The sequence below is a fragment of the Natrix helvetica genome, assembly GCF_964273705.1.
Source record: "Natrix helvetica genome assembly, chromosome: 1".
NCBI lineage: Eukaryota > Metazoa > Chordata > Lepidosauria > Squamata > Natricidae > Natrix > Natrix helvetica.
Window position 1 is genome coordinate 364,654,086 of NC_138548.1, and position 27,997 is coordinate 364,682,082.

The following is a 27,997-nucleotide window of genomic DNA, read 5'->3' on the forward strand; positions in this document are numbered from 1 at the left end:
TTGTAGCACCTATTCCAGATCTTATACTATTCTGTTTCCTCTCTATCTTTTAATTCCATGGTTAATTTATCCATTTCGGCACTGTCAATTCCCTTTTTTATTATCATTGCATTCGAAGGAATGTTTTCTTGTTTCTAATTCTGAGCAAAAGTAGTTCTGGCTGTGGTTATTATAAGGACTATGATATACTGAATTTCTTTGCTTATGTTTCCCTTTATAATCCCCAGTAGAAACAGTTCTGGTTTCATCTCTATTTTTTGTTCCGTAATTTCTTTGAACCATTTTTTAATTTTCATCCAACATTTCTTAGTTTTTGGGCAGGTCCACCACATATGGTAGAAGGTCCCTTATTGGTAATTGCATCTCCAACCGTTTGCCGACCTATTGGGAAACATTTTGGCCAATCTTGCTGGGGGTAAATGCCAAAAATAAAACGTTTTGTACGTGTTTTCCTTATAGGCTGCCGACATTGTTAATTTATAGTTTTTTTTAATCCTGCCAGTTCACCAATTTCCTCAATTTCTTGCATTTCCTGTTTCTAAAGGGTCCTCTATGATGAAAACCAGGTCATCTGCAAATGCCTGTATTTTATATTCTTCTTTTTTTTATTCTTAATCCTTTGATGTCACGTTTTTGCCGAATTTGTATCAACCATACTTATAACGATAGAATAAATAGAAGGGGAGATAGTGGGCATTCTTATCTAACCCCTTTGGATACATTACATTTCTCTGTTAAATCCCCATTTAATATTATTTTTGCTATTTGAGCAGAGTATATAGCCTTGATCATCCCTACAAATTGTTCTCCAAATTTCATTTCGATTAATTGGACAATAAGAAACTACCAATTTAAATTATCGAACACTTTTTGTGCCTCCACAAATATTAACGCGGTCTGTTTCTCAGGGTGGGCTTCACAGTATTCTAACACATTCATTATCATTCCTGCATTATTTTTCAATTGTCGTTTTGGAAGAAACACATTTTGGTCAGGGTGAATAATTTCATTTCATATTTTTTTTTTGAACCTTTCCACTATAATCATGACGAACGTTTTATAGTCGGTATTTAGTAATGAAATTGGTCTATAGTTTCTGATCTGCTGATTGTCGGTATCCTCTTTTGGAATTAATATTATAAATGCCTCAATCCATGAATTTGGTCATCTGGCTTACTCCAACGCTTCATTATACAGTTCAAACATTGGTCCCTCAATCGCCACATATGATGAGTTTGGGAAGGAGGGGTGAAGTATTCAAACACTTTCTCTATTCCCTCCTGAGCTCCCTAAAGTTTCTCACCTGCAACTGGACCTTCTGCTCCTCCGCCTGGCTCAGGAGGAAGCCTTCCACCAGGGCCACCGCCTGGGAGCTGCTCTCTGCTCCACACTCCCGCACCCAGCTCTCCATCTCTGGGGGCAGAAGGAAAAGGAGCTGCTCCAGAACCACCAGGTCCAGCATCTGGGCTTTGGTGTGCTTTTCTGGTCTCAGCCATCGCCTACAAAAGTCATGGAGTCGGCTGCAAAGTCCTCGGGGACCTTCAGCCTCCCGGTATTGGATGAAGTTCCAGGGCTGAACTTCGGAAGGGCGGATGGTTTCCCCCTCCAGGATCTTCTGCCCAGTCCTTGTCCAGAGCTTCCCCCCCTTCCCAGGCTGAGCAGCTGAAGGGCCTTTTCCGCTTCCCTCCTTGGCCAAAGGTTGTGTCTCCATCCTTTCTCTGTCCTGGAGAGCAACTCCAGGTGGGTCCAAGGACTCTGGTGGGTCTCCAGGTGCCTTTTCCTTCACGGGGCCATTTCTGGGGCTCCAGGACGGATCCCTGCAAGTTATTCCGCTCTTTGTTTTCCTCCCCAAGAGAAACTTTTGCCTTGCAAAGATTTCAGGTTTCTGCATCTGAGATGGAAGGAAAAAGAAAAGCCAAGAATTGGAAAGTGGAATTCAGCCACTGAAGAACCTTCAGCCAACCAACCCCAAGAGGCTCATCCCAGCGCAGGGCCGGGAAGGAGGCAGCTGGAGAGGCCGCCCCGCTTCTCTCCCCCTCCGGAGACAGGATCGGGCCCTCGGGGAGCCTGGTGCGAATCCTGCCTCCTCCTCGCCCGGCTTCTCTCCTCTCCTGCTGGGCCTCCGCAAGGATGACCCTCCCCTCCCCCCCTCCCCCCACTCGGTCTCTTCCCCGCATCCCCGCTTCCCCCTGCAGGGCGAGGGCGGCTGGGGAACATGGGACCCAGGAAGGAACCCCCCCCTCACCCACACTCTCTCGCAGCCAGCCCCAGAGGTTAAGGGGAGCGAGTGGGCGGCGTCCTAGAGAGGCAAGCTTTTGTGACGTCACTTCATTCGTCGCCTCCTCTGATAAGCCAGCCGTGACGTTCTCCCTCCAGTGGGCCAATGGGGAAGCGCCTGGAGTTCCCTTCCCTTGGCAGAGAGCTCCCCCTGGAGGATTTGGGGCAAAGTGCCAGGGTCGGAGAAAGGGCCGCGGGGGGGGGAGGAGGAGGAGGAGGAGTGAGGGGGAGTGGGGAAGGGGGGGGCGGGGATGATGGGCGTGGGAGTCGTGTCTTCCATAGGATGGAAGGAAAGGGAAGAGGGGAAAAAAAGACCAGAGAAAAACCGAGGGGAGTTTTATCGGGCGCCAAAGGCTCAGAGAGATTTAGCCAAGGCAGCAAATGGAACATCTGGGTCGAACAGTCAAACAATGGAGATCTGGACAAAGTTCCTCCAAAGGGCGAAACCCCCCCGGGGGGGGGAAGGCCAGGCCGGGGCTGATTGGTCCCCTCACTCGGGCAGATCCCGTCTTCTGCCAGGCCACTTGCAAAGCGGCTGTTTCCCCTCCAGGGTCCTTCGTGGCTGGCTGAGCCTTTAAGCCCCCCTGGCCTTCTACAAGGCTCAGAAAATGCCTTGGGCTTTACGGAGTTGGAAGGGGACCCCAGAGGTCCTCCAGCCCAATCCTGTATCATCTCACTCTCATGTCCAAGTCTCACTTTGTGTCCTGCCACAGTCGGGGGGGGGGAGAAAAGGCCTCACTCCATGGCTCCCTGTCAATCAAAGGCTTCGACACCTGTCCTTCTTTTCCCCCTTTGATATGAAGCCAAATGCACTGAAGGAGGTTTTCCTCTTTCTTCTGTTGCTTTTCTAGGGCGGTTTGGTTATTTTTTCTATATAGCGCAACTCCCACCTCTTTCATTCGGCCTCCTCCTTAATTTATTTACAGGATTAAAGGGAAGAGAAAAAAGATAAGAAAAAATAAATCTTTCTGGAACCCCCTGAGATATTGGAAGGTGCCCTCATGCGTGTCCTTCTCTTCGTGCCCAGTTCCAGCAACCGCTTTTTAAATATTTTCTGTTGCTCTTCTTTGAACTCTTTCTGGAGTCTCAAGATCTTATTTATTTATTATACAAAACGCAAAGAAAAATATAAATAGGAAATTAAGGGAAGAGGAAAGAGCGGGGAAAGAAAGTCTGAGGTACAAAAAAGACGTTGACTTCTTTTTAGGACAGTGCAAGATTTTAAAAAAACATTCCAGCCTGAGAATTCACTCTAATGGACAAAATCAAAATCATTTTAGGTCTGTTTTTTTAACACTTTAAATGTGAAAATATACAATACATGGAGAAGGAAAGCGCAGGACGGTTCCAAACACTCCGTTGTGGGTGAGTGCCTGAGGGGATCTGCGCTCTGATTGGTTGCTGAGGGTGGAAAGGGGGCGTTTCCCTTTTTCCCCGCCTTTTCCTTCTGGGCGCCGTTTGAGATTTACCTCAGGATGTTCCTGTCTTGTTTTCTCTGCTGCGAATGTCAAATACATTTTATATTGATATAAAACTAGAAGTTTGTGTCCTTGTCTCCCTCTTTATTTGGACACCAGCTGCATGTTTCCTCCACATTAAACCTCTTCCGTTGCACCTTCCAGTCGTGCGGGTTGTGTATGTGTGTAAGTGAGTGTGTGAAAGTAAAAGCGCCCCAGGACCCTCAGAGACCCCCAAAAGTCCTCGCTGCTGTGGAGTTGCGCGTCCCGTTTATTCATCCAGAGAAGCCCCCCCCCCCCTTCCAGGCAGGATCCCCTCCCCTCGGGTGAAGTTAAGGGAGGCTCTGCTGCCTGGAGACCGATGACGCTGCAGAAGGGAGAATTCCCGTTGGTCCTTCCGCTTTTCTGGACACTCCGAACTTCAAGGAACCGCCCACCCCCAAACACAGACGCTTGGTCGCTTGCAAGAGACAGGCTGGGCTTTGCTTCTACCTTCAGCAACCGCCGTGCTGCCCGCCTTCTCCAGAGCCACAAGGGGAGCTGCGGAAGAGAGGGGCCCTCGGCTGCAAGGCTAACTGGCGCAGTGGGCAGGGCTGGGGCTAGCAAGAGGGCGCCGCAAACATCTCCAGGCACCCTTAGGTGGCTTCGGCGACGGTTCTCTCCCTCTCGAGGGAAATTGGCATTCATGGACCATGGTCCACAGCACCCACATGGGGGGCTTCTGGCAGGGGATGAGCTGCCCCTCACAAGGACCCAGAAGGTCGGCTTTGACACCGACTGGCTCGCCTCATCCGAAGCGCTTGAAAGTGAAACCGAAGTGAGAAGGAGACGAAGTTTTAGGGAGCTAATTCCAAACTCGAACCTCACAGGAATCAACCAAATTTAAGAAGATTTTAAGAAGATGTTGGATAGCTATTTGTCTGAAACGGTATAGGGTTTCCTGCCTAGGCAGGGGGTTGGACTAGAAGACCTCCAAGGTCCCTTCCAACTCTACTATTGTATTGTATTGTAAATTGGAAGAAAAAGGGGGAACTCGGACACAAAAGAGGGTGATGTAGAAAGCAAAGACAGTTAGTCAAAAAGAGACTCAGATGCACAGATGCTCAAAATACGAAAAATAAACAGGGTGAAGCTGGAGCCCAAAGGCAGGTGTGACATTGTTGCAATCACGGAAAGTTCCTGGAATGAAACCCACAATTGGAAGGTGCAACGGAAGAGGTTTAATGTGGAGGAATCACGCAGCAGCTGTCCAAATAAAGAGGGAGACAAGGACACAAACTTCTAGTTTTTTATCAATATAAAATGTATTTGACATTCGCAGCAGAGAAGACATTGAGGAACATCCTGAGGTAAATCTCAAACGGCGCCCAGAAGAAAAAGGCGGGGAAAAGGGGAAACGCCCCCTTTCCACCCGCAGCAACCAATAGGAGCGCAGATCCCCTCAGACGGGAGCCCGCCCTCACTCGGCCACAACTGAGCGTTTGAAACCATTGTGCGCTTTCGTTCTCCAGATGTTAAATTGGATATCTTCACATTTAAAGTGTTCAAAAGAAACAGACCTAAAATGACTTTGGATTTGTCCTTTAGGTAACTTTGTCCTTCTAGAAATGGCTGGTTACATAATAATGTCTCAATGCCTTTTTTTTTTTTTTTTACAACGAAGAAAATCCGCTCAGATCCTCTTACAAATGTCTGTGGATACGGATTATTATCTTCTTCTTCTTTTGGGGAAAATATTCCTTCGACTCCCCTCCAGAAGAACGGAGCTAATCTCGGAGTTTGGGTTCTTGGGAGTCCCAGGGCGGTTTTCTCTCCCCGTAAAATCCCCCTTTTCTCTGTCGATCCTTGCAGGCAAAACGTTGAGTTCCCGGGCAAAGAACGAAGGGCCGGAAGGGAGAATCCGGCTCCTTCATAACATGAAACCTTTGTGAGGTTTATGGAGCTTAAAGGTTCCTTTCGAATCAAGGCAGAGATTTGGAAAGGCGGGAAAAGCGGCATTTATTTGGAAAGGATATTTCGCTTCAAAAGACGATTTCTACCAACACGCAAAAGGCGGAGGGAGGAAATTGACAGATGGGGGGAAAACTGCGTCGAGGGTCCTTTGGCTGAGAATTGGGGAGGGGGACCGAGGAAGAGCCGCTGCTCAGATGGGGGGACCTCCCTGAATTCTGGGCTTGGGGGGGTCGGAAGAGAAGGGGGGACGGGGGTCTCGGGTGGGCTCTGGGGGGGGAGACTCCACTTGCCGCCCTTCCTGGAGAGGAGGAGACCGACCGGAGTCCCACTCCTGCCCTTGGGATCTCCCTCGCTCACTCGGGATCCCACAGGCAGATCCCGGAGTGGGGCAACGTCTCCAGGGATCCCCCCTCAGCTGACAGAAAACGAAGTTCAGAGAAGGTCGATCAGCCCGGGAGGGAAAATGGGATCCTTCTCCGAGGGGGATCCGACCTGGAAGCGATGAGGAGGGATTTCCTGACCGAAGGCAGCCCCTCACCTGGAATTGGGGTGTGTGGGGGAGGCTCCATCCCTGGAGGCCTTCAGGAAGACGGTTGGGCAGCCCTCTGTCTGTCCGGGGCGGCCTCAGGGCTCCTGTCTGTAAAGTCCTCGACTTGCGACCTGGCTGCCCGGTAACAAATGGACAGCTACCATTGGCTAAGGCGCGCCTGGCTGAAGCGGGACTTTTGCAGCTTCCCTATTGGTTGTTCTGCTTGACAAGCGGGGCTTTTGCAGCTTCCCCATTGGTTGTTCTGCTTGACAGCTCCAGTATAAGTAGCTGTCAAGCAGAGCGTGGTGCTGAACTTGTTGTCCTATCGTTGTCTTTGCTGTGGGTTCAAATAAAGGTTGTTTTTGAGGTTACCTCATTGTGACTCTCACTTCTGTTGACCAGTACCTAATAAGAACCTTTTGTTACATTATTTGAGTGCCACCACTCACTGCCCGGGAGTCTTCGTGAGGTAAAATGTCTGGAGTCTCCAGAGGTTTCATCTCCTCCTCCGTTTTTGACCTGGTCTTTCTTTCCTCCTTTCCCTTCAGGGCCTTTCCACGGGGACCGGAGAGGGTCTCCGGGGGGGGGGGGGCTCCTCAGGAATCAGCAGGGGGGGTGTCTGTGCCCTTTCCAGGGCTGAGAGGCTGAGGGAAGAGTCCGAATCATTTCTCCCTGCCCTTCACTCCCTTCAGGCCGCAACACCCGCAGACACAAACTGGGTTCCCAGGAGAGGCTCCCGGTCCTTTTCTTCCAACCTCCTGGCTATTTCTGACAGAAGTTTCTGACAGGATTTGGACCCTTTTGGGGCCTCCTCCGATGTTTGCGGAGCCTTTCAGGGCGGCTGTTCTTGAGGGAGGCGAGTTCAAATCCTGGGAAGAGATTTTTCTCCCTCTTCCACAGACAGTAGGGAGAGGAAGATGGAGAAAGTGCCGCCTCTGAAGTCTTTGACAAGGAGCCATGGAGAGGGGCCTTTCTTCCCCCTACTCCCAAGCCCATCATACCCTGCCCTTTCCCTTCCCCATCCCATGCGATCCCCTTTCCCGCCGTTTCTACGATCCTGGCATTTTGCCACAAATCCACCAGGGGGCGCCCTCCGCCAATGGAAGGGAACTCCAGGCGCTTCCCCATTGGCCCACTGGAGGGTGAACGTCACAGCTGGCTTTCCACAGGAGGCGGAGAAGGAAGTGACATCATTGAGTCTTGCCCTTCCAGGACGCCGCACTCGCTCTCCTTAACCCTTGGAGCTCCGCAGGAGCCGGAGAGGCTTCGAGAGAGTCTGGCGGGGAGGAGGGCCTCTTCCGGGTCCTATGCTCCCCAGCCACCCTCTCCCTGCAGAGGGTGTTGTGTATTGAAACGTTCTTCACTTTCACTAGCTTGTTAACTGCATTACTGAACCGTTCCTAGCTTTCTCTAGCTTGCTAATTGCTTGCGAAACCCTCTGCCATAGACTTGCCTTGGCCTCTCCTGATTGGCCAAGACGCACCAGCCAGCCAGCGGGAGAATCCAGCCTCCCGATTGGACTGCCACTGTTCGGCTGGAGTATAAAAGACCTGTCAGCTGTCATTTGCCTCGCTGATTGCCTTATTTATTTATTTATTTATTTATTTATTTATTTATTATTTATTTATTTATTTATTTATTTGTTTGTTTGTTTGTTTGTTTGTTTATTTATTTATTTATTTATTTATTTATTTATTTATATTTGGTGCTTCTAGACCGCCCCCTCTCCCAGAAGGGACTCGGGGCGGTGTACAGTCCATAGAGAATATCACAAAATACAATAAAAAATTAAATATGTACAGTTTGGAGGAGGTTAAAATGCAATTAAAAGAACTGTACAAAGCTAAATAAATATAATTTTTTTAAAATCCCTAAAACAGACACAACAGATTAAAAAAACCCCTAAGATAACCAGATAATAATACATTTGCCAGGAGGGACAGTTGTAATTATGCCAGGCCTGCTAATCGGAACAGTTGAGTCTTCAATTTTTGCCGGAAGGAGCGGAGGTCAGAAGTGGTTCTAATGTCGGGGGGGAGGTCATTCCAGAGGGTTGGGCCCATCACAGAGAAGGCCCTACTCCTTGGTGTCGCCCGTTGGCATTGCCTAGTGGACGGCACCAGGAGAAGTCCCTCCCTGTGTGAGCGAATTGGCCGCAGGGATGTATGTGGGAGGATGCGATCCCGCAAGTAACTAGGTCCCGTGCCATGGAGCGCTTTAAAGATGGTAATCAGCACCTTGAAACGCACCCGAAAAACCACAGGTAGCCAGTGCAGCTCGCGCAGGAGAGGTGTTACGTGGGAGTACCTCGTACTCCCCATCACAGCCCGCGCGGCTGCGTTCTGAACCAACTGCAGTCTCCGGGCGCGTCCCAAGGGCAGCCCCATGTAGAGAGCGTTGCAGTAATCCAGGCGGGACGTCACCAGCGCATGAGTGACCGTGCGTAGGGCATCCCGGTCCAGTAGGGGGCGCAATTGGCGCACCAGGCAAACCTGGTGGAACGCCCCCCTCGCCACGGCTGCCACATGGTCATCCATTGACAGCCGGGCATCAAGGAGGACGCCAAAATTGCGCGCCCGTTCCACAGGGGGCAATTGTTCGCCCCCTATGGCCAGCGATGGAATCAGCTGGCTGAACCGAGGTGCCGGTAGCCACAGCCACTCGGTCTTGGAGGGGTTGAGTTTAAGTCTGTTGTCCCCCATCCAGACCCCGACGGCTTCCAAGCACCGGGACATCACTTCAACAGCCTCGTTGGGGTGGTTTGGGGTCCACCTTTGGCCTTACTGAGTTTGCCTTGATATTGAGCTGTTGTCTTTGTGTAAATAAAGGTTGTGTTAGCTTCAACCTGCCTTGCCTCAGTTCCTATCTGCCTCGTTCTCCCTACAGAACACTGGCGACGAGGATGGGATTCAGGTCTGAAGTATAGGACAATGACAAGTCACTGCTGAGCTGATTCCAGTCACGAAGCGACGAGACGTCGCTCTTCACTGAAAGAAAAAAAAATTTTTTTTTCCTCTGCTGTCACTGCTTCCATACCGTCCTTTTCAGGATGGCTTCACAACCAGCATTCTCGGCTTTCAGCCCGGCCACCGAATCCTGGGACGCTTACCTCGAACGGTTTGAGTGCTTCCTAGAGGCAAACGACTTCACGGGTTTGTCCAGCGGCCGTAAGACAGGCTATTTCCTCAGCGCTTGTGGCCATGAAATGTTTGGCACAGCCCGGGCTCTAGCTGCCCCCTTGTCAGTGCACTCCATACCTTGGGAGACACTTCTAGAAAGACTAAAATACCACTATTCTCCAACTCCCTCTCCTTTGGCCAGGCGCTATGCCTTCCGACAGAGGGTACAGAGAGAGGGCGAATCAGTGTCGGATTACATGGCATCCCTGAGAACGGTGGCTCTCCACTGTGAGTTCCCTGTGCTGGATGATGCCCTACGAGAACATCTGGTCTGTGGCAATAGGGACCTCAGACTTCAACGTCGTTTGCTGGCGCGAAAAGAGCTGACGTTGCATGCTCCTGTGGATGAAGCCATAGCTTATGAGATGTCTGACAGGTCCACAGCAGAGATACACAGATTTCTGCCTCCAGCCACCCAAGCCAGCAGGGGCCACGCCGTCCACTTCGATGAGGTCAAGGCGGATAGCCTCTCTGACATCGAGGAGGACGTCAGCCGCCTGATCCTCTCCAGCCGAAAAAGCAAGCCGCAGAAAGACTTTTCCCCTCAGCCAGGTTGCCTCAGTTGTGGCGGGAACCAAGCCAGAGACAATTGCAGGTTCAAAACCGCCTCCTGTCAAAACTGTGGCAGGAAAGGGCACTTGGCTAGGGTATGCAGGGCGGCCTTGCTAGCTAATTTTAGACCTCCTGAAGCCTCTTTTCAGAGGCAAGCCCCAAGGCAAGCTTCCTCACGCCTTGGGGACTATTTTGCTGGTGCTGAATGCCAGCAGCTGTCCGAATGGGCTCTAAGTCACTCATCCATAAACCTGCACAAAAAAATTTTCTGACTGTTCACATCGCTGTCGCTGGCATCAAACGTTTCCACGATTATCTATACGGGCGTTTTTTTCAGTTGGTCACTGACCACAAACCTCTTCTGGGTCTTTTAGCTGGGGACCGTCAGACTCTGCAAATCCTTTCCCCCAGAATGTCCAGATGGACTGTTTTCCTGGCCGCCTATAACTACCAGCTGCTATACAGACCTGGCAAGAACCTTGGGCACGCAGATGCCCTCAGTCGCTGCCCCTTGCCAGCTCCAGTGGTTGACCCAGCTCCCACTGCTTCTGTTCTTTTAGTGGAGGAATTGGCTATGCCAATTTCCGCTCAGGACATTGCTAAGCTGTCAGCTAAGGACCCGGTGCTATCCCAAGTGCTGGACTGGGTGCGCAGGGGGTGGCCACAGGGGCCATTTAGGCAGGAGTTCCAGCCCTTCTCTGTTCGCCAGCACTGTTAGTGGTACTAGTGCGATTAAGCACTAGCAATGAACCCCAGGTCGAGGTTATAACAGAGCAACCCTGTAAAGTATACGCAGCGTGCGATATATAAAGCAACCACACTGAATAATGGATAGTAAAGTAACAAAAATAAACTTTACTTTCTGAAGAATATAGCAAAATCCATAAACACAGCCAAAAAGTCATACACAGAGAAAAACAGTCCAATAACTTACACACAGTAAGTAGTAGCAACAGTAATAACAGTTAGACAGCAGTTATCATACATCAAGCAAGCAAGAGAGAGACAACATCAGCTGCAATTTATATGCTGTAATCTACTAATTAGCAGATCTCCTCTCTTAAAGATACATAACAATATATTGTCTACCCAACTTGTTGGTTACACCCTAACATTCTCCCCTTTGGGTAGATCAATATATCCACTCACAATGTAAGATGATAACCTTCACATGATGAGGTATGTTTCACTGAACTTTGTGCCTTAGTGAAGTTGTCTGCTAAATTGTCTTCAGTTGAACAATATTCCAACTTTATCAGGCCATCCTTAATGCTTTGTCGAACATTAAGATACCTCAAATCAGTATACTTCGACCTCGTTTTTATAGCTAAACTAGTCGCCATTTTTATTGCTGCCTGATTATCTTCATAAACCGTAAAAGGTTCATTGATACTTAATCCCATATCTATAAGCAATTGCTTATAATATATCAGCTCAGTACATGTCAACGACAAACATGAAAACTCAGCTTCCATTGTGGATAAGCTTATGTGTTTCTGTCGTATCGACCTCCATCCAATCAGTATACCACCTAGCATAAAGGCTATACCGGAAGTTGACTTCCTATTATCTATAGCAGCTGCAAAATTCGCATCAGCATAAACAGTCAAAACTAAATCCCTATTTGGTTCTAAATACAATGCATAGTGGATAGTTTTCTTCAAATAACGCAGCACACGCTTTGCTGCTTGCCAATGCCTCTCTGAAGGACTATTATTGAATCTAGCCAGTTGGTTCACACTAAATGATATATCTGGTCTAGACCAATTACTTAGGTACATTAGGCTACCTATCAAAGATTGATAGATTCCCTTATCAAAACCAGTACCCCCAGTTACCTCAGGTTTAAACTCCAATGCCATTGGTGTCTTTGCAGTCTTACATAGCTCCATGCTATATTTTTTAAGCAAATGATTAATTTTACCAGCCTGCGACAGCTTAAAACCTTTACTGGTTCTAACCACGTCTAAGCCCAGATAATGCTTAATTTCACCCAAATTCCGGATTTTAAATTTACTCTCTAATTGTGAAACAATGTCAATAGCTTCCTGTTCAGACCTAGTAATAATAGCTATATCGTCCGTGAACAAAAGCAACAACGAGATCAAACCATTTTTCACCCGTCTAAACAAACAAGGATCAGCCAAACCTGGAATAAATCCCATAGCTTTTAATTCATTAACTATGCATCTGTTCCACTCAAAACCGGACTGTTTTAAACCATAAAGGCTTTTTTTAAGTCTCCAACAACCAGTCTGGCCATTAGAATCCACACCTGGTGGCATCTTCATATAAATGGTATGCTGCAATGGAGCATGCAGATACACTGTTTCAACATCAATATGGGTAACATTACACTGATACTTAGCAGCCCACACCAATGATGCCCTCAACGTAGAGGCTTTCAAGCTCGGAGCAAAAACCTCATCGTAATCCCTCTCAGTTTGGGAAAACCCTTGAGCAACTAAACGAGCCTTATAAATAGCATTGCCAGCAGCATCGTTTTTAATTTTAAACACCCATCTACAGCCAATTGCACTCTCCCCTGAAGGGAGCTTAGCTTCTTCATAAACTTTCAATTCCTGTAAGGATTTCAACTCCTTCTCCATAGCTGTCTTCCACAATTTCTTTTCCTTTTCAGGATACAGCCTTAACTCTGCAAAACTAGAAGGTTCTATGCTAACTTGCAATACTACACTGGCTTGATATCTGTCGGGTGGATGCCTGTCCCTAGTAGACCTCCTAGGCAATACAGGACTTGCAGGATCATCCTGTTCCACCTCACGAGTAGATTCTACATCTACATCTTCCTCCCCTTTCAGAGTAATAGATGGACCATCCTGATTCTCTAACTGCTCATTTGGTGTATCGTGATTAACCAAACGATCAACATCTATATCATCACAAACCTTGTGAAACTCTTGTTCTAGCTTCTCCCAACCAACATGTTCTGAAAATTTAGCACTAGCACTGTGCATAATTCTCCGAGTTCCAGGTTCCCAGAACCTAAACGATCTATGATTGGAATTGTACCCAACAAAAACCATTTTCCTAGCTCTGCTTTGATCCTTCCCTCTAGTCTGTGAGGGAATATGCACCCAAGCAGGGACACCAAATGTGTGTAAATAACTCAAATCAGGCTTCCTACCATGCCAAAGAGTATAAGGAATCTTACCAGTAGTTGAGTTAACTACTATGTTCAGAATATGGTTTGCACACATTATAGCCTCACCCCAAAGCTTTTCTGACAAACCAGAATCAACTAGCATAGTTCTGGTCATTGCCTGCAATGATTGACCACGTCTTTCAATAAATGAATTATGTTCTGGCCTGTAGGGGGCAGAACGCCTATGTTCTATACCAGCATTCTCCAACATTGATGTAAACCTATGATTAGTGAATTCAGACCCATTATCAGTGACTAGGCAAAGTACTTTTTTATCCATCTTACGTTCAACAAACTTTAACCATTTAGTAAAATGTTGGAAAGTTTCTGCCTTTGATTTCATTACATAACAGAAACCATACCTAGAATAATGGTCCATAATGCTGAGTATATAGCAGGCACCTCCTAAGCTAGGTTTCTTAGGGCCAATTAGGTCTGCAAACACTACATCCAGTGGTTTAGATGTCTTAAATCCTTGAAACCGGTTTGCAGGAGTAACCTTACTTTTAGCCTGGTTACAGGCATTACAGTTAAGATATTTTGAACAAGGTTTCAAATTGATTCCATTAGATAGAATAACAGTTTGACGTACCATTTTAAAATTTACATGGCCTAAACGTCTATGAAGTAGATGTATACAGTTATCATGGGGCTGTTTATTTTTATAATCAGGTTCAGAACTCGCAATATTTAAAGAGTTCTCATGTAGAATAAATAAATTATTCTCCAAATTGGCAATAACACTATTACCTTCTTTTTCAATAATGCATCTATCATTCTTAAATGTTACTGTAAACCCATATTTCACAAGGTCTTTTACAGATAATAGGTTAAATTTCATTTTAGGTACATATAACATTTCCAATTTTTCATTAATACATGGACAATAAGCTGTACCTTCACCTGAAGCCTTGATTTTCCAACCATTTGCTAAGGAAATATGCTGTTTGCTAGCCTTCATAGTAACAGACCTTTCTTTAACCTTAGTTATAGAATGGGATGCGCCACTGTCAACCACCCAGAAACTATGGTTTACAGCCTTATCAACCTTAGCTACAGTTACAGTAACATTGTTGCTTTTTCTTTTACTATTAGCAACACTCCTTTTCTTGCTATTTTTACAGTTCTTAGCAATATGCCCCTTACCACCACAAGAATAACATTTCTTAACAAAATTTACAGTTGAAAACTGTGTTTCTTCTTGTGATTGATTGTCTCTGAACTGAACTCTATCCTCTCTTCGTCTGGACTCTTCAAGCAACCTCCCGGTAACCTCAGATAATGTCAGTTCATCACGTGAAAGAACTTCCAATGAGGAAACAAAAGAGTCGTAGCTTTCATCAAGCGATGATAGAATAATATACACCTGTTGAAGCTCAGAAAAAATTAACTCTTTTTCTTGCAAATCCTGCAAAGTTTTCTTCATGAAGTCTAAATGAGCCAACATATCACCACCTTTTTGCAAACAGGCTCTAAACAGTTTCCGTGTGAGATGAATATGAGCACCCACACTGTCCCGAACATAAATTCTCCGCAATGTGTTCCAACACCTAGCAGCAGACTCTTCGCCACGAATATGGACCAGTTGCTGGTCATTCAGTGTTAGTCCAATAATGCAGAGAGCTCTCTCATTGTCCCTGTTAAACTGCGCAATCTTCTTCGCATCCTCATCATCAGCAGGATCCCAACCTGTAACATCCGGTGGGTTCTGAACCACAGACCACAGTCCTTCTCTACGCAGAAGTAGGGAACACTTCAAGGACCAGGAAACATAGTTGGTTCCATCAAACCGGGTAATCATGGAGAGTGCAGCAGAATATTCTTGTGCCATATTCACAAAAATAAACTATCCAAAAAGTGGTGCATAAAAATAAAATATTAAGGCAGGGTGTCTGGGCCCATAACCAATGTTAGTGGTACTAGTGCGATTAAGCACTAGCAATGAACCCCAGGTCGAGGTTATAACAGAGCAACCCTGTAAAGTATACGCAGCGTGCGATATATAAAGCAACCACACTAAATAATGGATAGTAAAGTAACAAAAATAAACTTTACTTTCTGAAGAATATAGCAAAATCCATAAACACAGCCAAAAAGTCATACACAGAGAAAAACAGTCCAATAACTTACACACAGTAAGTAGTAGCAACAGTAATAACAGTTAGACAGCAGTTATCATACATCAAGCAAGCAAGAGAGAGACAACATCAGCTGCAATTTATATGCTGTAATCTACTAATTAGCAGATCTCCTCTCTTAAAGATACATAACAATATATTGTCTACCCAACTTGTTGGTTACACCCTAACAAGCACGAATTATCCGTCCTTGATGGATGTCTGCTGTGGGGAAATCGGGTGGTACCGCCCCCCAAGCTCAGGGCGCCAATTTTGAACTGCCTACACACCGCTCACCCAGGCATAGTGCGAATGAAGGCACTGGGCAGAAGCTATTTTTCACTGTTGATTTCCTTTCGTTAGATGGGGCCCAATCTGTTGATCCTTCTATATCTCAAGCTTTTGTTCTGTGTTGGTATTCCTGTCAATTTGGTCTTGTCTGCAAATTTGAGGAGTTCCCCTTCTATCCTCTTGCCTAAATCAATGATTAAGTTGAACAGATCTTGTGAATCCTCCTGTTTTGTTCTTTTTTCCGTGCTCAGAGGAGTCTTGTGTCCTTCGAGGAGGTGGCTGTGTATTTCTCTGAGGAGGAATGGTCCCAACTGGATCCTTTTGTATTATCTTTTTAAAAACAGAGATAAACATTGTTAGCAATATACTGTGAGCTGGAGTGAACCTTTAAAGAACACTCTTGGGGGGCTCACCCAGACCCTCCCCATTAATCCACCCTAGAGTTGTGCCATTTTGAGCATTTGGTGAAGGGGAGATCAAGAGGGATCCTCTCCAAGGCTCTGCGGTGATCCTGGGATTGGCCTCAGCCCTAATTTCCCCACCTTCCCCTTCCCTAAGATCTCCCTCCCTCTCGATCCCTCCCCCACTCCCTGCCACCCTCATCCCAGGCAGAATCTGCCGGATGGGAGTCAGACCACTCCCTACCTCCTTCCCCCCGAGAACGGCTGGGAAGGAGACTTTATGCCTGCAGGCATAGCTTGGTCTGGGGGGAATCTCCCTCTGACACCCACCCCCCAATCTCCCCCCCTCAGTAAGGATCTTGACATGGCTGTGCCAAAGCTTTGGTATGTCCTGGAATCTTACACGGCCAGGGCTCTGGACAGGGTCAGTCCCATGTGGCATCTGAAGTACCAACTTGGTCTTCTGTTCCAGGTCCTGTTGTGTCACTTATGTTCCTCCTCCCCCTTCCATCCAGCCAAGCCCACCATCACCATCTCCCCCACCAAGATGGACCCTGCTTCCCCCAACACCATCCTCCTCTGCACCACAACAGTCTTTTACCCCGTGGAGATCGAAGTCCAGTGGCTGAAGAACGGGTGGCCGGAGAAGGTGTGCATAGCCTTTGGGGAGGAGCTCCAGAATGGAGAAGACTTACCAGTTCCAGGCGATGGAGTCCCAGCCCCAGTGGGGGGACCTCTACGCTTGCCAGATGGGGCACATCAGCCTGGAGGCCCCCATTACCATTCAGTGAGCTAAGCCCCTCCTCTCCTGCTCTGGGGGCCACATCCTGCCCTGAGAAAGGGGAAAGACTCTGTGGGGAGAACTAGAATAGGCCCTCCTGTGGGAAGGTGGGCCTGATCCTCCTGCTCAGGTGACGCTCCTTCCCCAGAGCCCCATTCCTCCAGCACTGCGTGGAGCAAACTGGATGGGGATAATGGAGCCATGATAGGAGTAGCATTCCTGGCTGTGGGGCTCTTCTACCTGAAGAGCAAGAAAGGTGAGTCTCTAAGGCAGCCATGGCGAACCTTTTTTGACACCCGTGCCACAAGTGGGTGGAGTGCAGGGGGGGTCGTGTGCGGGCGTGCCGCACCCATAATGCAATGCGCGACCCACCCAGTGTGCATGCACACACAACAGGCGCACATACCCCATTTTTACATAGCTATATAGGAGCCTGGGGAGGGCGAAAACAGCCTCCCACGCCCCCCGGAGGCCCTCTGGAGGCTTTAGGGACCGTCCGGAGGCTTCTCTGATTCCTTCGGAGTGCTCAAAACGACCCTCCGAGCAAACCGGAAGTCACTTTCGGATTGCTTGGAGGGTCATTTTAAGCGTTCCGAAGGCTTCAGGGACCGTCCGGAGGCTTCCCTGACCCATTTTTTACAAAAACCGTCAACTTGCCAGAGATATTATGTCTCAAAGTTGCTGAACCCTTAAGAGTCATACTGTAGAAGGCTGTTGTATGGGATCACACAAAGGACTATAACTCCGCAAGTATTGAATCAGCCAACTAACACTTTACCAATATTCATTATTGATGTCCATATTCACACCAAATTTCATCAAAATCCATGAACTTGACATGGAATGATGACCCACCAGCGATTCCCCCTCCCCCTCCCAATCTCATCTCCAAGGACTTTTGGAATTTTGCTTAATTGACTTAATTGGGGGTTAAAGATTAAATATTCTTATATTTAGCTTTAAAAAGGAAGTGGCTTTACAAAGTGAAAATCTTGACTATTTGTTTGAACAAGGAATGAAAATTCTGGATGAGAAAAAATATTTCAGGAAGAAAATGGATGGGGCATTTTTAAATAAGTGGAAATTGAAAAGTTTCAAATTGGCATTTTATTGAAAAATCTTAAACTCGTATAGATTACTTTTAGTAGGTAAAAAAACAGACTCTCAGATGGCATGAATCATTTTTATGGCCCAACCCAAAAATTAACCTCATTTTAGTAAAAACTGTATTGATAACATTTTGGGAGGTCCAATTTGATGAGAAGGGAGTTGCTGGAGAGAGATTTTAATTCACTTCCAGATCCACTAATGAATCAGAAGATTTTTTTCTTTTTCTTTTTCAAGACATACACACACACACATATGCCGAGACACAACTTTCTCCTTCTATCCATCCAGGAATTGACGGAGCCCTGGTGCCTGAAGTCCTAAGGCCGGTAAAAGTCCTTGGTGGCTGACACCCCTATCCCCACTTTCGGCTCAAGCAGGAGATCTTATACCATTTCAAGGCCTATTGGTATTCATGTAGGATTAATTTCAGACAAGTGACTATCCAGTCTCTTCTTAAAAACATCCAGTGATGAAGCAACCTCAATGTCTGAAGGAAACTGTGCCATTGGTTAATTGTCTTCACTATAAGGAAGATTCTTGTTAATCCGAGGTTGCTTCTTTCCTTGATTATTTTACAGGCATTGTTTCTTATCCTGCCTTCTGGTGCTCTGGAAAATCAATTGACACCTCCCCTCCTCTTTGTGGGCAGTCTCTCAAGTACCTTCTTTTCTGTAGACCAGCCAATCCCAAATTCTGCAAATGTTCGTCATACAATTAATACAATATCAGCTATTATACAATATCAGCTATTTTGGCTGCTGCCGCAAACACGTGACTAAAGTTTAAGTGATCACCCATTCGGACTCCAAAGGTCCCTCTCACAATTTCTGTTTTTGAGTCAGGTTTCCTGTAATCTGTTTTTTCTGTCCAAGTGTAAAATCTTACATTTCTCCACATTATTTCATTTTGTTGCATTCAACCTGCTCTCATTTGAACCAGAAAGGCACAATATGCATACACATACAAATCTATAGAGGCATGGTGGGTCAGCGGTTAGAATGCAGTACTACACACTAATTGCACACAGCCAGCAGTTCGATCCTTACCGGCTGATGGTTGATTCAGCCTTTCATCCTTCTGAGGATGAAAATGAGAACCGAGATTGCTGGGGACAATATGCTGTCTTTGCAACAGCTCAGAGAGTGTGGTAAAGCATTGTGGAGTGGTATATATGTCTAACTGGAATTGCAATTGCTACATAGTTTCTCCCAAGCATGGATCCTTTTATGAGAAGTCAGATGACCATTCTGAGTGCAAGCTTTTTCCACATTCCATGAATTTATATGGCTTCTCTTGTGTGGATCATCATATGGGAAATAAGATTACGTTTTTGAACAAAGATCTTTCCACACTCCATGCATTTATATGGCTTCTCCCCTGTATGGATCATATTATGGGAAGTAAGTGTACTGCTATGAGCAAAGGTCTTTCCACACTCCATGTATTTATATGGTTTTTCCCCTGTGTGGATCATCTTATGGCAAGTAAGAGTACGTTTTTCAGTAAAGGTCTTTCCACATTCCATGCATTTGTATGGTTTCTCCCCTGTATGGATCATCTTATGGGAAGTAAAATGACCTCTTTGAGCAAAGGTCTTTCCACACTCCATGCATTTATATGGCTTCTCCCCTGTATGGATCATCTTATGGGAAGTAAGATAACGTTTTGCAGTGAAGGTCTTTCCACATTCCATGCATTTGTATGCTTTCTCTCCTGTATGGAGCTTTTTATGTCTTCTAAATCCGCTGCCATGAGTAAACATCTTTCCACACTCCATACATTTATATGGTTTCTCCCCTGTGTGGATCGTGTTATGGGAAGTAAGCGTACTGCTTTGAGCAAAGGTCTTTCCACACTCCATGCATTTATATGGTTTCTCCCCTCTGTGGATCATCTTATGGGAAGTAAGCGTACTGCTTTGAGCAAAGGTCTTTCCACACTCCATGCATTTATATGGTTTCTCCCCTGTGTGGATCATCTTATGAGAAGTAAGATTACTTCTATGAGCAAAGGTCTTTCCACACTCCATGCATTTATATGGTTTCTCCCCTGTGTGGATCATTTTATGGCAAATAAGATTACGTTTTTGAACAAAGGTCTTTCCACACTCCATGCATTTATAAGGCTTCTCCCCTGTATGGATCATCTTATGGGAATTAAGATAACGTCTTTGAGCAAAGGCCTTTCCACACTCCATGCATTTATATGGTTTCTCCCCTGTGTGGATCATCTTATGGCAAATAAGAGTACGTTTTTCAGTAAAGGTCTTTCCACACTCCATGCATTTATATGGCTTCTCCCCTGTATGGATCATCTTATGGGAAGTAAAATGACCTCTTTGAGCAAAGGTCTTTCCACACTCCATGCATTTATATGGTTTCTCCCCTGTGTGGATCATCCTATGACAAATAAGAATATGTTTTTCAGTAAATGTTTTTCCGCATTCCATGCATTTATATGGTTTCTCTCCTGTATGGAGCTTTTTATGTCTTCTAAATCCACTGCCATGAGTAAACATCTTTCCACACTCCATACATTTATATGGTTTCTCCCCTGTGTGGATCATCTTATGGGAAGTAAGAGTACTGCTATGAGCAAAGGTCTTTCCACACTCCATGCATTTATATGGTTTCTCCCCTGTGTGGATCATCTTATGAGAAGTAAGATTACTTCTTTGAGCAAAGGTCTTTCCACACACCATGCATTTATATGGTTTTTCCCCTGTGTGGATCATCTTATGGCAAATAAGATTACGTTTTTCAGTAAAGGTCTTTCCACACTCCATGCATTTATATGGCTTCTCCCCTGTATGGATCATCTTATGGGAAATAAGATGACTTCTTTGAGCAAAGGTCTTTCCACACTCCATGCATTTATATGGCTTCTCCCCTGTGTGGATCATTTTATGGGAAATAAGATGATCTCTTTGAGCAAAGGTCTTTCCACATTCAGTGCATTTAAATGGTTTCTCTCCTGCATGGAGCTTTTTGTGAATAGTAAGTTGCCTGCTTATTCTGAAACATTTCCCACATTCTAAACATTTATAAGGCTTCTCAATTGTGTCAATAGCTTTTTTAGATGTAAAGTACTCATTTCCAAGAGAAAGAATGAATGTCCCATTGTAATTTTCTCCCTGTCTTCTTATAGCATCGTTTCCTTTCTTTTGGGTTAAATAGCGTTCATTTACTTTAGCTTTGATTAACTTCACACTTTTTCCATTATTTCTTTTCCTTATTTTCTCTTGTTGGGCAGGAAAGTCTTGCATCGGAGCATCAGAGGAAGATGAGCTTTCCTGACTCCAATTCTTTGACTGGTTTCTCTCATGGCTTTCGAATTCCATTTGAATTTCAAACTTCTCCGTTCCATCTTTAGCATTGATCACGTGGAACAGTTCACAGGAATCTTGATTCTCCTGCCCATTATTACCTTCAAAGCAAAAGAGAAATGAAACAGTTAGAGAAAAAGATCAAAGCATAGAAAGTCAAGTGAATTTCCTTCTGAATCTCTCGGAAATTCCATTAGGATGTATGTTTGCATGTTTACTGGGGTGTGATATAGACATGATGATTTCTATATTCATAAGTCATGAAAGTTTTGAAAATATATAGGAAATATCTCTTCCTTTACAATTATTTCTATATATGCAAATCTCACTCAGAGTCAGTTTTGAATTAAGGAATAGAATAAAACAACAGAATTGGAAGGGACCATGGAGGTATTCTAGTGCAACCCTCCAACCCCAATGGAACCATGAGATTATACATTGACTTGAGGGGAATAAACGCCATGCTATACACAACTTATACCCCCTTCCCACATTAAGGACATGCTATCTCACCCAGCCAAGAGAAAAGTCTTCACAAAATTATCAAGTACGCATCAGGTAGGGAGATGAGTGGAAAACAGCATTGAAGTTTCCCCTAGGAAGCTTCCAATTAAAAGTGATGCCTTTCGGACTGCAGGGAGCACCAGCGGTGTTCATGCAGTTAATAAACGAGGTGCTGCATGAGCACCTCTACAAGGGGGTCCTCATTTACCTGGACAACGTCCACATCTAAACAGAGATGTACATGGGCCCCGCGGAAACTATCACCCAAACAATTCCGCTGGACTCAATACTTCAACCATTTAAACTTCGTACCAAAGCACATTCCTGGGGGGAGGAACTTTCTAGCTGACGCCCTCTCCCACATGCCGGCGAACAGGAACTGGTGGTGGACGCCATTGTTCCCCCTACTCAAATAGCTCCCCAAGTGACAACGCCATGACTGGCAAGACCAACCTGGGAACGACCTAACAATGAGACTCAATAGTGAACTGCTAGCAGACCCCTGGTTCCGAGACAATCAACACATCTTGACAAAAAGAGATGACCTCGCATGAAAGGGGACAAAACTCTATGTTCCGGAATCCCTATGCACCCTAATTTTCCAGAGGAGCCACGACGCCAAACTGGCAAACCACTTTGGGTTCCAAAAACTTTACACTTAGCCCAGAGGCAGTTCTGGTGGCCTGGCATAAAGAAAGATGTGGACAGTTACATGAAAAGTTGCACCATCTGCGCCACAATGAAGAAATGACCAGGACCCCCCCCCCCCCCCCGACTGCTGCAACCAGTAGCAGAGCCAATGAGGCTGTGGGAGGAGATTGCAATGAACTTTATATTAGAGTTGCCGAAAAGTGGGGGGAACATGGTGATTTGGACTGTAATAGACCTGTTCTCCAAACAGGCGCACTTCATACCCTTCAGCGGACCACCCACAGCCCACCAGCTGGTCAGACTGTTCCTGAAGCACATCTACTGCCTGAATGGAGTACCACAAAGAATCATCTCAGACAGAGTGGTCCAGTTCACGGCTAAGTTCTTGGATCATCCCAGGGCCTCAGTTCGGCTTTTCATCTGAGTACCAATGGGAGGGGGGGGCAGACAGACTGAATGCCATGGTAGAGCAATACTTGAGGTGCTACGTGAACTATAAGCAGTCCAATTGGGTGGACCTCCTGTCTTTTGCTGAGATCGTGTACAATAATGCCATTCACAGTAGCACAGGACTAACCCTGTTCAAACTAGTGAGCGACATGGACTTTGTCCCAATGCCCGAGTACCCAAGGAATCCCCCCTCCTCAGTCAGCTTTATGTCAACGCTGAAAGCAACCTGGGAGAAAGTGCTAGCTAAAATGGCGCAAACCTAAAAGAAACATACAGATAAACACCGAGCTCTGTAACGGCTATTCCAGTTGAGAGAGAAAGTCGACTTCTCCACAAAATATTTGAGGTTGAAACTACCTAGCATGAAACTGGGGCCAAAGTTTATGGGACCATTCCCCATGGTAAAGATCATCAACCCAGGGGAGACGAGAAGCTGACATTGCAATGATACGATGTGCAATCTCACAGCTCCGATATCATAGTCGATACCTTGCTGCTGGACGGTCCTTTTGGACCTAAACCGTCCCAAAGAGACGGTGACAGGGAAAAATACCTCTTGCTGATCTCAGGGACATCGCAAAGTCCCTGACTGATCCAAGAGAATCTCTTCTTGCCGGCGACAGAAGCGCAGCCATAAGCTGCTGAAGTTGGGACAGCTCCGGAACGGGAGGAAAGCGAAAAGAGAAATGTGTCCATCTGGTGAGGAAATTTTATTGTTATAAAAGAGACTGCCCCCAAAAAATCAGAGCTAAGTTAAACTTGCCAAGAAAAGAAAAATAAGCAGCGAAATTAAGCTATCTTGGACAGTGTGTTATCCTTTTCTTTTAATGGACGGAAGTTTTGCAAGTATTTCCTACTTTTTAAAGTGAAATCTTTTGCTTTATTTTTATAATATTGGTTTGGTGGGTTTTTTTCTCTTTATTTTGCTCCTTATTTTGTTTCATTTAAGTCTGGAATATAAAGAAGATATAAGAGGAATATAAAGAGGGTAGTAACATCAGAGGGAAAAGAAGTTACACTGCCACTTGGAGGTTGGAGGCTGAGTCCTGGAAATATTGCTTTCTCTTTTTTCTCTTTGATCACTTTGACTTTGCACTTCAAAGGCTTCAGCTTGTTTATAGAAGAGATAAGGAGAAGAGCACGGGTTGTTTACACAGGTGCTCTTTGGATGTTTCTTTGGCAGCTGGAAAGAAGTGAAAACAAAATTTTATTTTGAAACTAGAGAGGCAGTGTTTAGTAGTTGGAAGTATGGCATATCATCAGAAAGAAACCATAACATTACAACAGATTATGTCTGAAATTCACAAATTACTAGAGACAACAAAGAGAATTGAGAAGAGATTGGAAAATATAGACTGTAATGCAGTAAAATTTGATGGAAAAATTGAAGATATCCCGCAAATGGAAAAAGTGGAAGTTAGAGTCCTAAAAACCCAAGCGAAAAAAGAACAAAGAAGCAAGATAATTGTGGATACTGACAGTGAACTGAGTATGGTTGGAGATGGAAAGAGTGGAACATGGAAAGGGAAGATAGAAGGAAAGGAGCTCTACCCCAGATTTCAAGGTTTAGCTGAAGAAAAAAGAGAAGAATTGATGGATCCAAGGAGAGAAACTTTGATAAAAGCACTACTGATAAGCAAAGATAAGCTGATTAAAGAAGCAGGCGGAGGGTCTCGAGATTTTACAAGATATGCAAAAAGCAATAAGTTGCGAAGACAATTCCACACGAATTGGATTCAGGAAATAACCAGAAGACTAATTCCACAAATGGCAAAAGACATAAGACTGCACTATTACTGGAAAGACACAGGATGAGATATGAAAACCAATAACAAAACATTAGTTAAATTTAGTTAAAATTAGAGCATTATGTTAAAAATGAAGTGACAACGGATATAGTTAGATAAATAATTGATAATGATAACGATGTACACATGTATATTGGTTTTGTAAGAGGAAATTTGGTATAAATGCTAAATGGTGATCATGAAAGGAAGTTTAGAAACTTTGTTATGTATAAAAGCTGATAATATTTAAAAAAATAGTTAAATTAAACCAAAAAAATAAAAAATAAAAATGAAATGATGATGTTGTTAAATAAATGATTGATAATGATAATAATGTAATATTTGTATTGACATGACAAAAGAGAAATTGGATATAAATTGCAAACAGGGATTAAGAAAGGAGGACTAGAAACTTTGTTATTAAATATAATTAATTTTTTATTTAGAAAGTGTCATAAAGATGTAATGTTGCTGGATGATACTGAGAATAGATAACGGAATGCCATCATGTGGTTTTGCTTTAAATTTTGAAATATTTTATATAAAGGGACATAAAAACAATCATAGTCATATGATTGCGCCCAATGTTGAAGACTGTCAAGATCCTTCTGCATCTTAAGCCTATCTTCTGGAGTGTTGGCTATTCCTGCCAGCTTGGTAAGTCCCGGTGGGATGGGGTGGGGGAATAGGTAGGGCGAATGTTGCAGGGCCTCTGCTGTCATTCGTAAGTGTGAACGGTCGTGGTGCTGCAACACTCATAATTTTGGGACTGGGTCTCAAGTACTTGGTGGAAGGCTGGTCATAACTTGGAACGGTCGCTAAGTGAACTTTCGTAACTCGGGGATTACCTGTACCATAGGATGCTCTGAGTCACACTGCACGGAGACTTTGTTCTCTAATTGGATTGGGAGAATGCTCTTCCATGGGCTGAATGTGAAAGTTCTGCTCTCACACAATATTGGAGGTTTCAGAGGACAAATGACAACACACTCTTCTCACGTAACCTCCAGAGGACACATAAAAGCACACCTCCTTTTTTTCAGCCTCCACAGAAAAGTTCAAAGAGAAATAGAAAAATACAGATAAGAAATGGCACAAGAAAGTATCTAAGCAAAGAGACATTGACTCTTTCCTTCCTTGGAGCACGAGAAGATCCTTTCCTTCTCCCTCCCAAGAGATTATATCTGATCAGTGATTTTTAAATAAACAACAAACTATAATCTGTCTTCTTGAAATCTCTGGTGGGGACTAGAAAACTCTTACCCAGAGAGATTACGTTCCTATGGTTTTCAAGCATGACTTCCGAATGCAGCGCTTTCTGGTCAGGATCCATCTGAGACCACTCCTCCTCAGAGAAATACACAGCCACCTCCTCGAAGGACACAAGACTCTCCTGAACACGGAAAAAAGAACAGGAGGATTCGCAAAGTCTGTTCATCTTCATCAATGATTTAGACAAGAGGATAGTAGGAGAACTCATCAAATTTCAAGACAAGACCAAATTGACAGGAATACCAACACTCCAGAAGATAAGCTCAAGTTATAGAAAGATCGAGAGATTGGGCCCCATCTAACAAAATGAAATCAACAGTGAGAAATGTAAGGCTCTACATTTAGGAAAGAAAAACCAAATGCACTGCCATAGAATAGTTGATACCAGGCTCAACAATAGTAAGTGCAACAGAGATTTTGGAATCCTAGTGGACAACTACTCAAACATGTGTCAGCAGTAGGCTACATTTGCCAAAACAACCCCAACCAAATCATAGGCTGCATTACGAGCGATAGAAGGGGGAGGGGAAGAAATAGAAGGAGAAAACATTCTGTACACCCACTTCATTGAAGGGAGAATAGAAATCTAATAACTTTCCCCTTTCTTACTTGATTTGTAGGTCCAACTGTTGTTTGATCTCCGTCATAAAAACCAGAAAGCTTCATTCTTTGTTTCTCTGAAAGGAATAAATAATTTCAAAATGCGTAATTAACAAAAGAGGAGGAGGTATTCTATAGAAGAGAAGAGAGAGTGAAAGTAAGACAGATGGGCAATCGGAGTATCTTCCATTACCTCCTGAGGTGTCCTGACTTTGATCTTCCCAAGGAATCCTCCTGAAAAATAGCTCCTGGGGGGGATTTGATGGGTTCTTCTCTCCCTCAGGATCTCTGATCTCCACAGTGCAGCCCTTCAAATAGGAGGAAGGAAAAAAGAAGCGGAATTAACGTATGTCACACAACACAAAGTAGATTCTTACATTCAGAACACAACCTCAAAGCCCCCAATATCCATCTGTCAGGTTGAGTGAGAAAACAATGGAACAATGTCCTACAAGAATCGGTGAATTCCCACATATGATGAATGTCAGAGAAGTTTGGGAAGGAGGGGTGAAGAATTCAAACACTTTCTCAATTCCCTTCTGAGCTCCCTAAAGTCTCTCACCTGCAACTGGACCTTCTGCTCCTCTGACTGGCTCAGGAGGAAGCCTTCTGCCAGGGCCACCGCCTGGGAGCTGCTCTCTGCTCCACACTCCCGCACCCAGCTCTCCATCTCTGGGGGCAGAAGGAAAAGGAGCTGCTCCAGAACCACCAGGTCCAGCATCTGGGCTTTGGTGTGCTTTTCTGGTCTCAGCCATCGCCTACAAAAGTCATGGAGTCGGCTGCAAAGTCCTCGGGGACCTTCAGCCTCCCGGTACTGGATGAAGTTCCAGGGCTGAACTTCGGAAGGGCGGATGGTTTCCTCCTCCAGGATCTTCTGCCCAGTCCTTGTCCAGAGCTTCCCCCCCTTCCCAGGCTGAGCAGCTGAAGGTCCTTTTCCGCTTCCCTCCTTGGCCAAAGGTTGTGTCTCCATCCTTTCTCTCTCCTGCAGAGCAACTGCAGGTGGGTCCAAGGACTCTGGTGGGTCTCCAGGTGCCTTTTCCTTCACGGGGCCATTTCTGGGGCCACAGGACGGATCCCTGCAAGTTATTCCGCTCTTTGTTTTTCCTCCCCAAGAGAATATTTTGCCTTGCAAAGACCAGAAATGGCTTCCAGTTTCTGCATCTGAGATGGGAAGAAAAAGAAAAGCCAAGAATTAGAAAGTGGAATTCAGCCACTGAAGAACCTTCACCCAACCAACCCCAAGAGGCTCATCCCAGCGCAGGGCCGGGAAGGAGGCAGCTGGAGAGGCCGCCCCGCTTCTCTCCCCCTCCGGAGACAGAATGGGGCCCTCGGGGAGCCCGGTGCGAATCCTGCCTCCTCCTCGCCCGCCTTCTCTCCTCTCCTGCTGGGCCTCCCTAAAGCCGACCCTCCCCTCCTCCCCCTCGGGCTCTTCCCCGGACCCCCGCTTCTCCTGCTTTCCCCTGCAGGGAGAGGACGGCTGGGGAGAGTGGGACTCGGGAAGGGCCCGCAACTCACCCGGGGCACGACTGGATGTCCTCCCGCCAGCCTCCCCCGCAGCCTCCCCGCCTCCTGCGGAGCCCCAGCGGTTAAGGAGA

At 45.6% G+C, this 27,997-nt stretch overlaps 2 protein-coding genes across 2 annotated transcripts in view; both read right to left on the reverse strand.

The window, feature by feature from the left end:
• Positions 1-27,992, reverse strand: LOC309384830 (uncharacterized protein). Its single transcript, XM_081938644.1, has 2 exons — positions 27,918-27,992; positions 1-1,891 (listed from the first exon to the last, which is right to left on the reverse strand). The coding sequence occupies exon 2, from the start codon at positions 1,889-1,891 to the stop codon at positions 1,271-1,273; it is 621 nt and encodes a 206-aa protein (XP_081794770.1). The 5' UTR covers positions 27,918-27,992; the 3' UTR covers positions 1-1,270.
• LOC309384775 (zinc finger protein 202-like) overlaps positions 23,435-27,997 on the reverse strand; it is a 152,686-nt gene continuing 148,123 nt past the window's right edge. Inside the window, exons 2-5 of the mRNA XM_081938532.1 lie at positions 26,596-26,710; positions 26,412-26,479; positions 25,794-25,923; positions 23,435-23,926 (exon numbers count right to left, since the gene is read on the reverse strand). Of these exons, the coding sequence (XP_081794658.1) occupies positions 23,859-23,926; positions 25,794-25,923; positions 26,412-26,479; positions 26,596-26,710 (381 nt within the window). The 3' untranslated portion in view covers positions 23,435-23,858. The remainder of the gene's footprint in view (positions 23,927-25,793; positions 25,924-26,411; positions 26,480-26,595; positions 26,711-27,997) is intronic.

Excerpts from the sequence above, each read along its gene's own strand:
- LOC309384830 (XM_081938644.1), bottom strand. The coding sequence starts at position 1,891 with ATGCAGAAACCTGAAATCTTTGCAAGGCAAAAGTTTCTCTTGGGGAGG.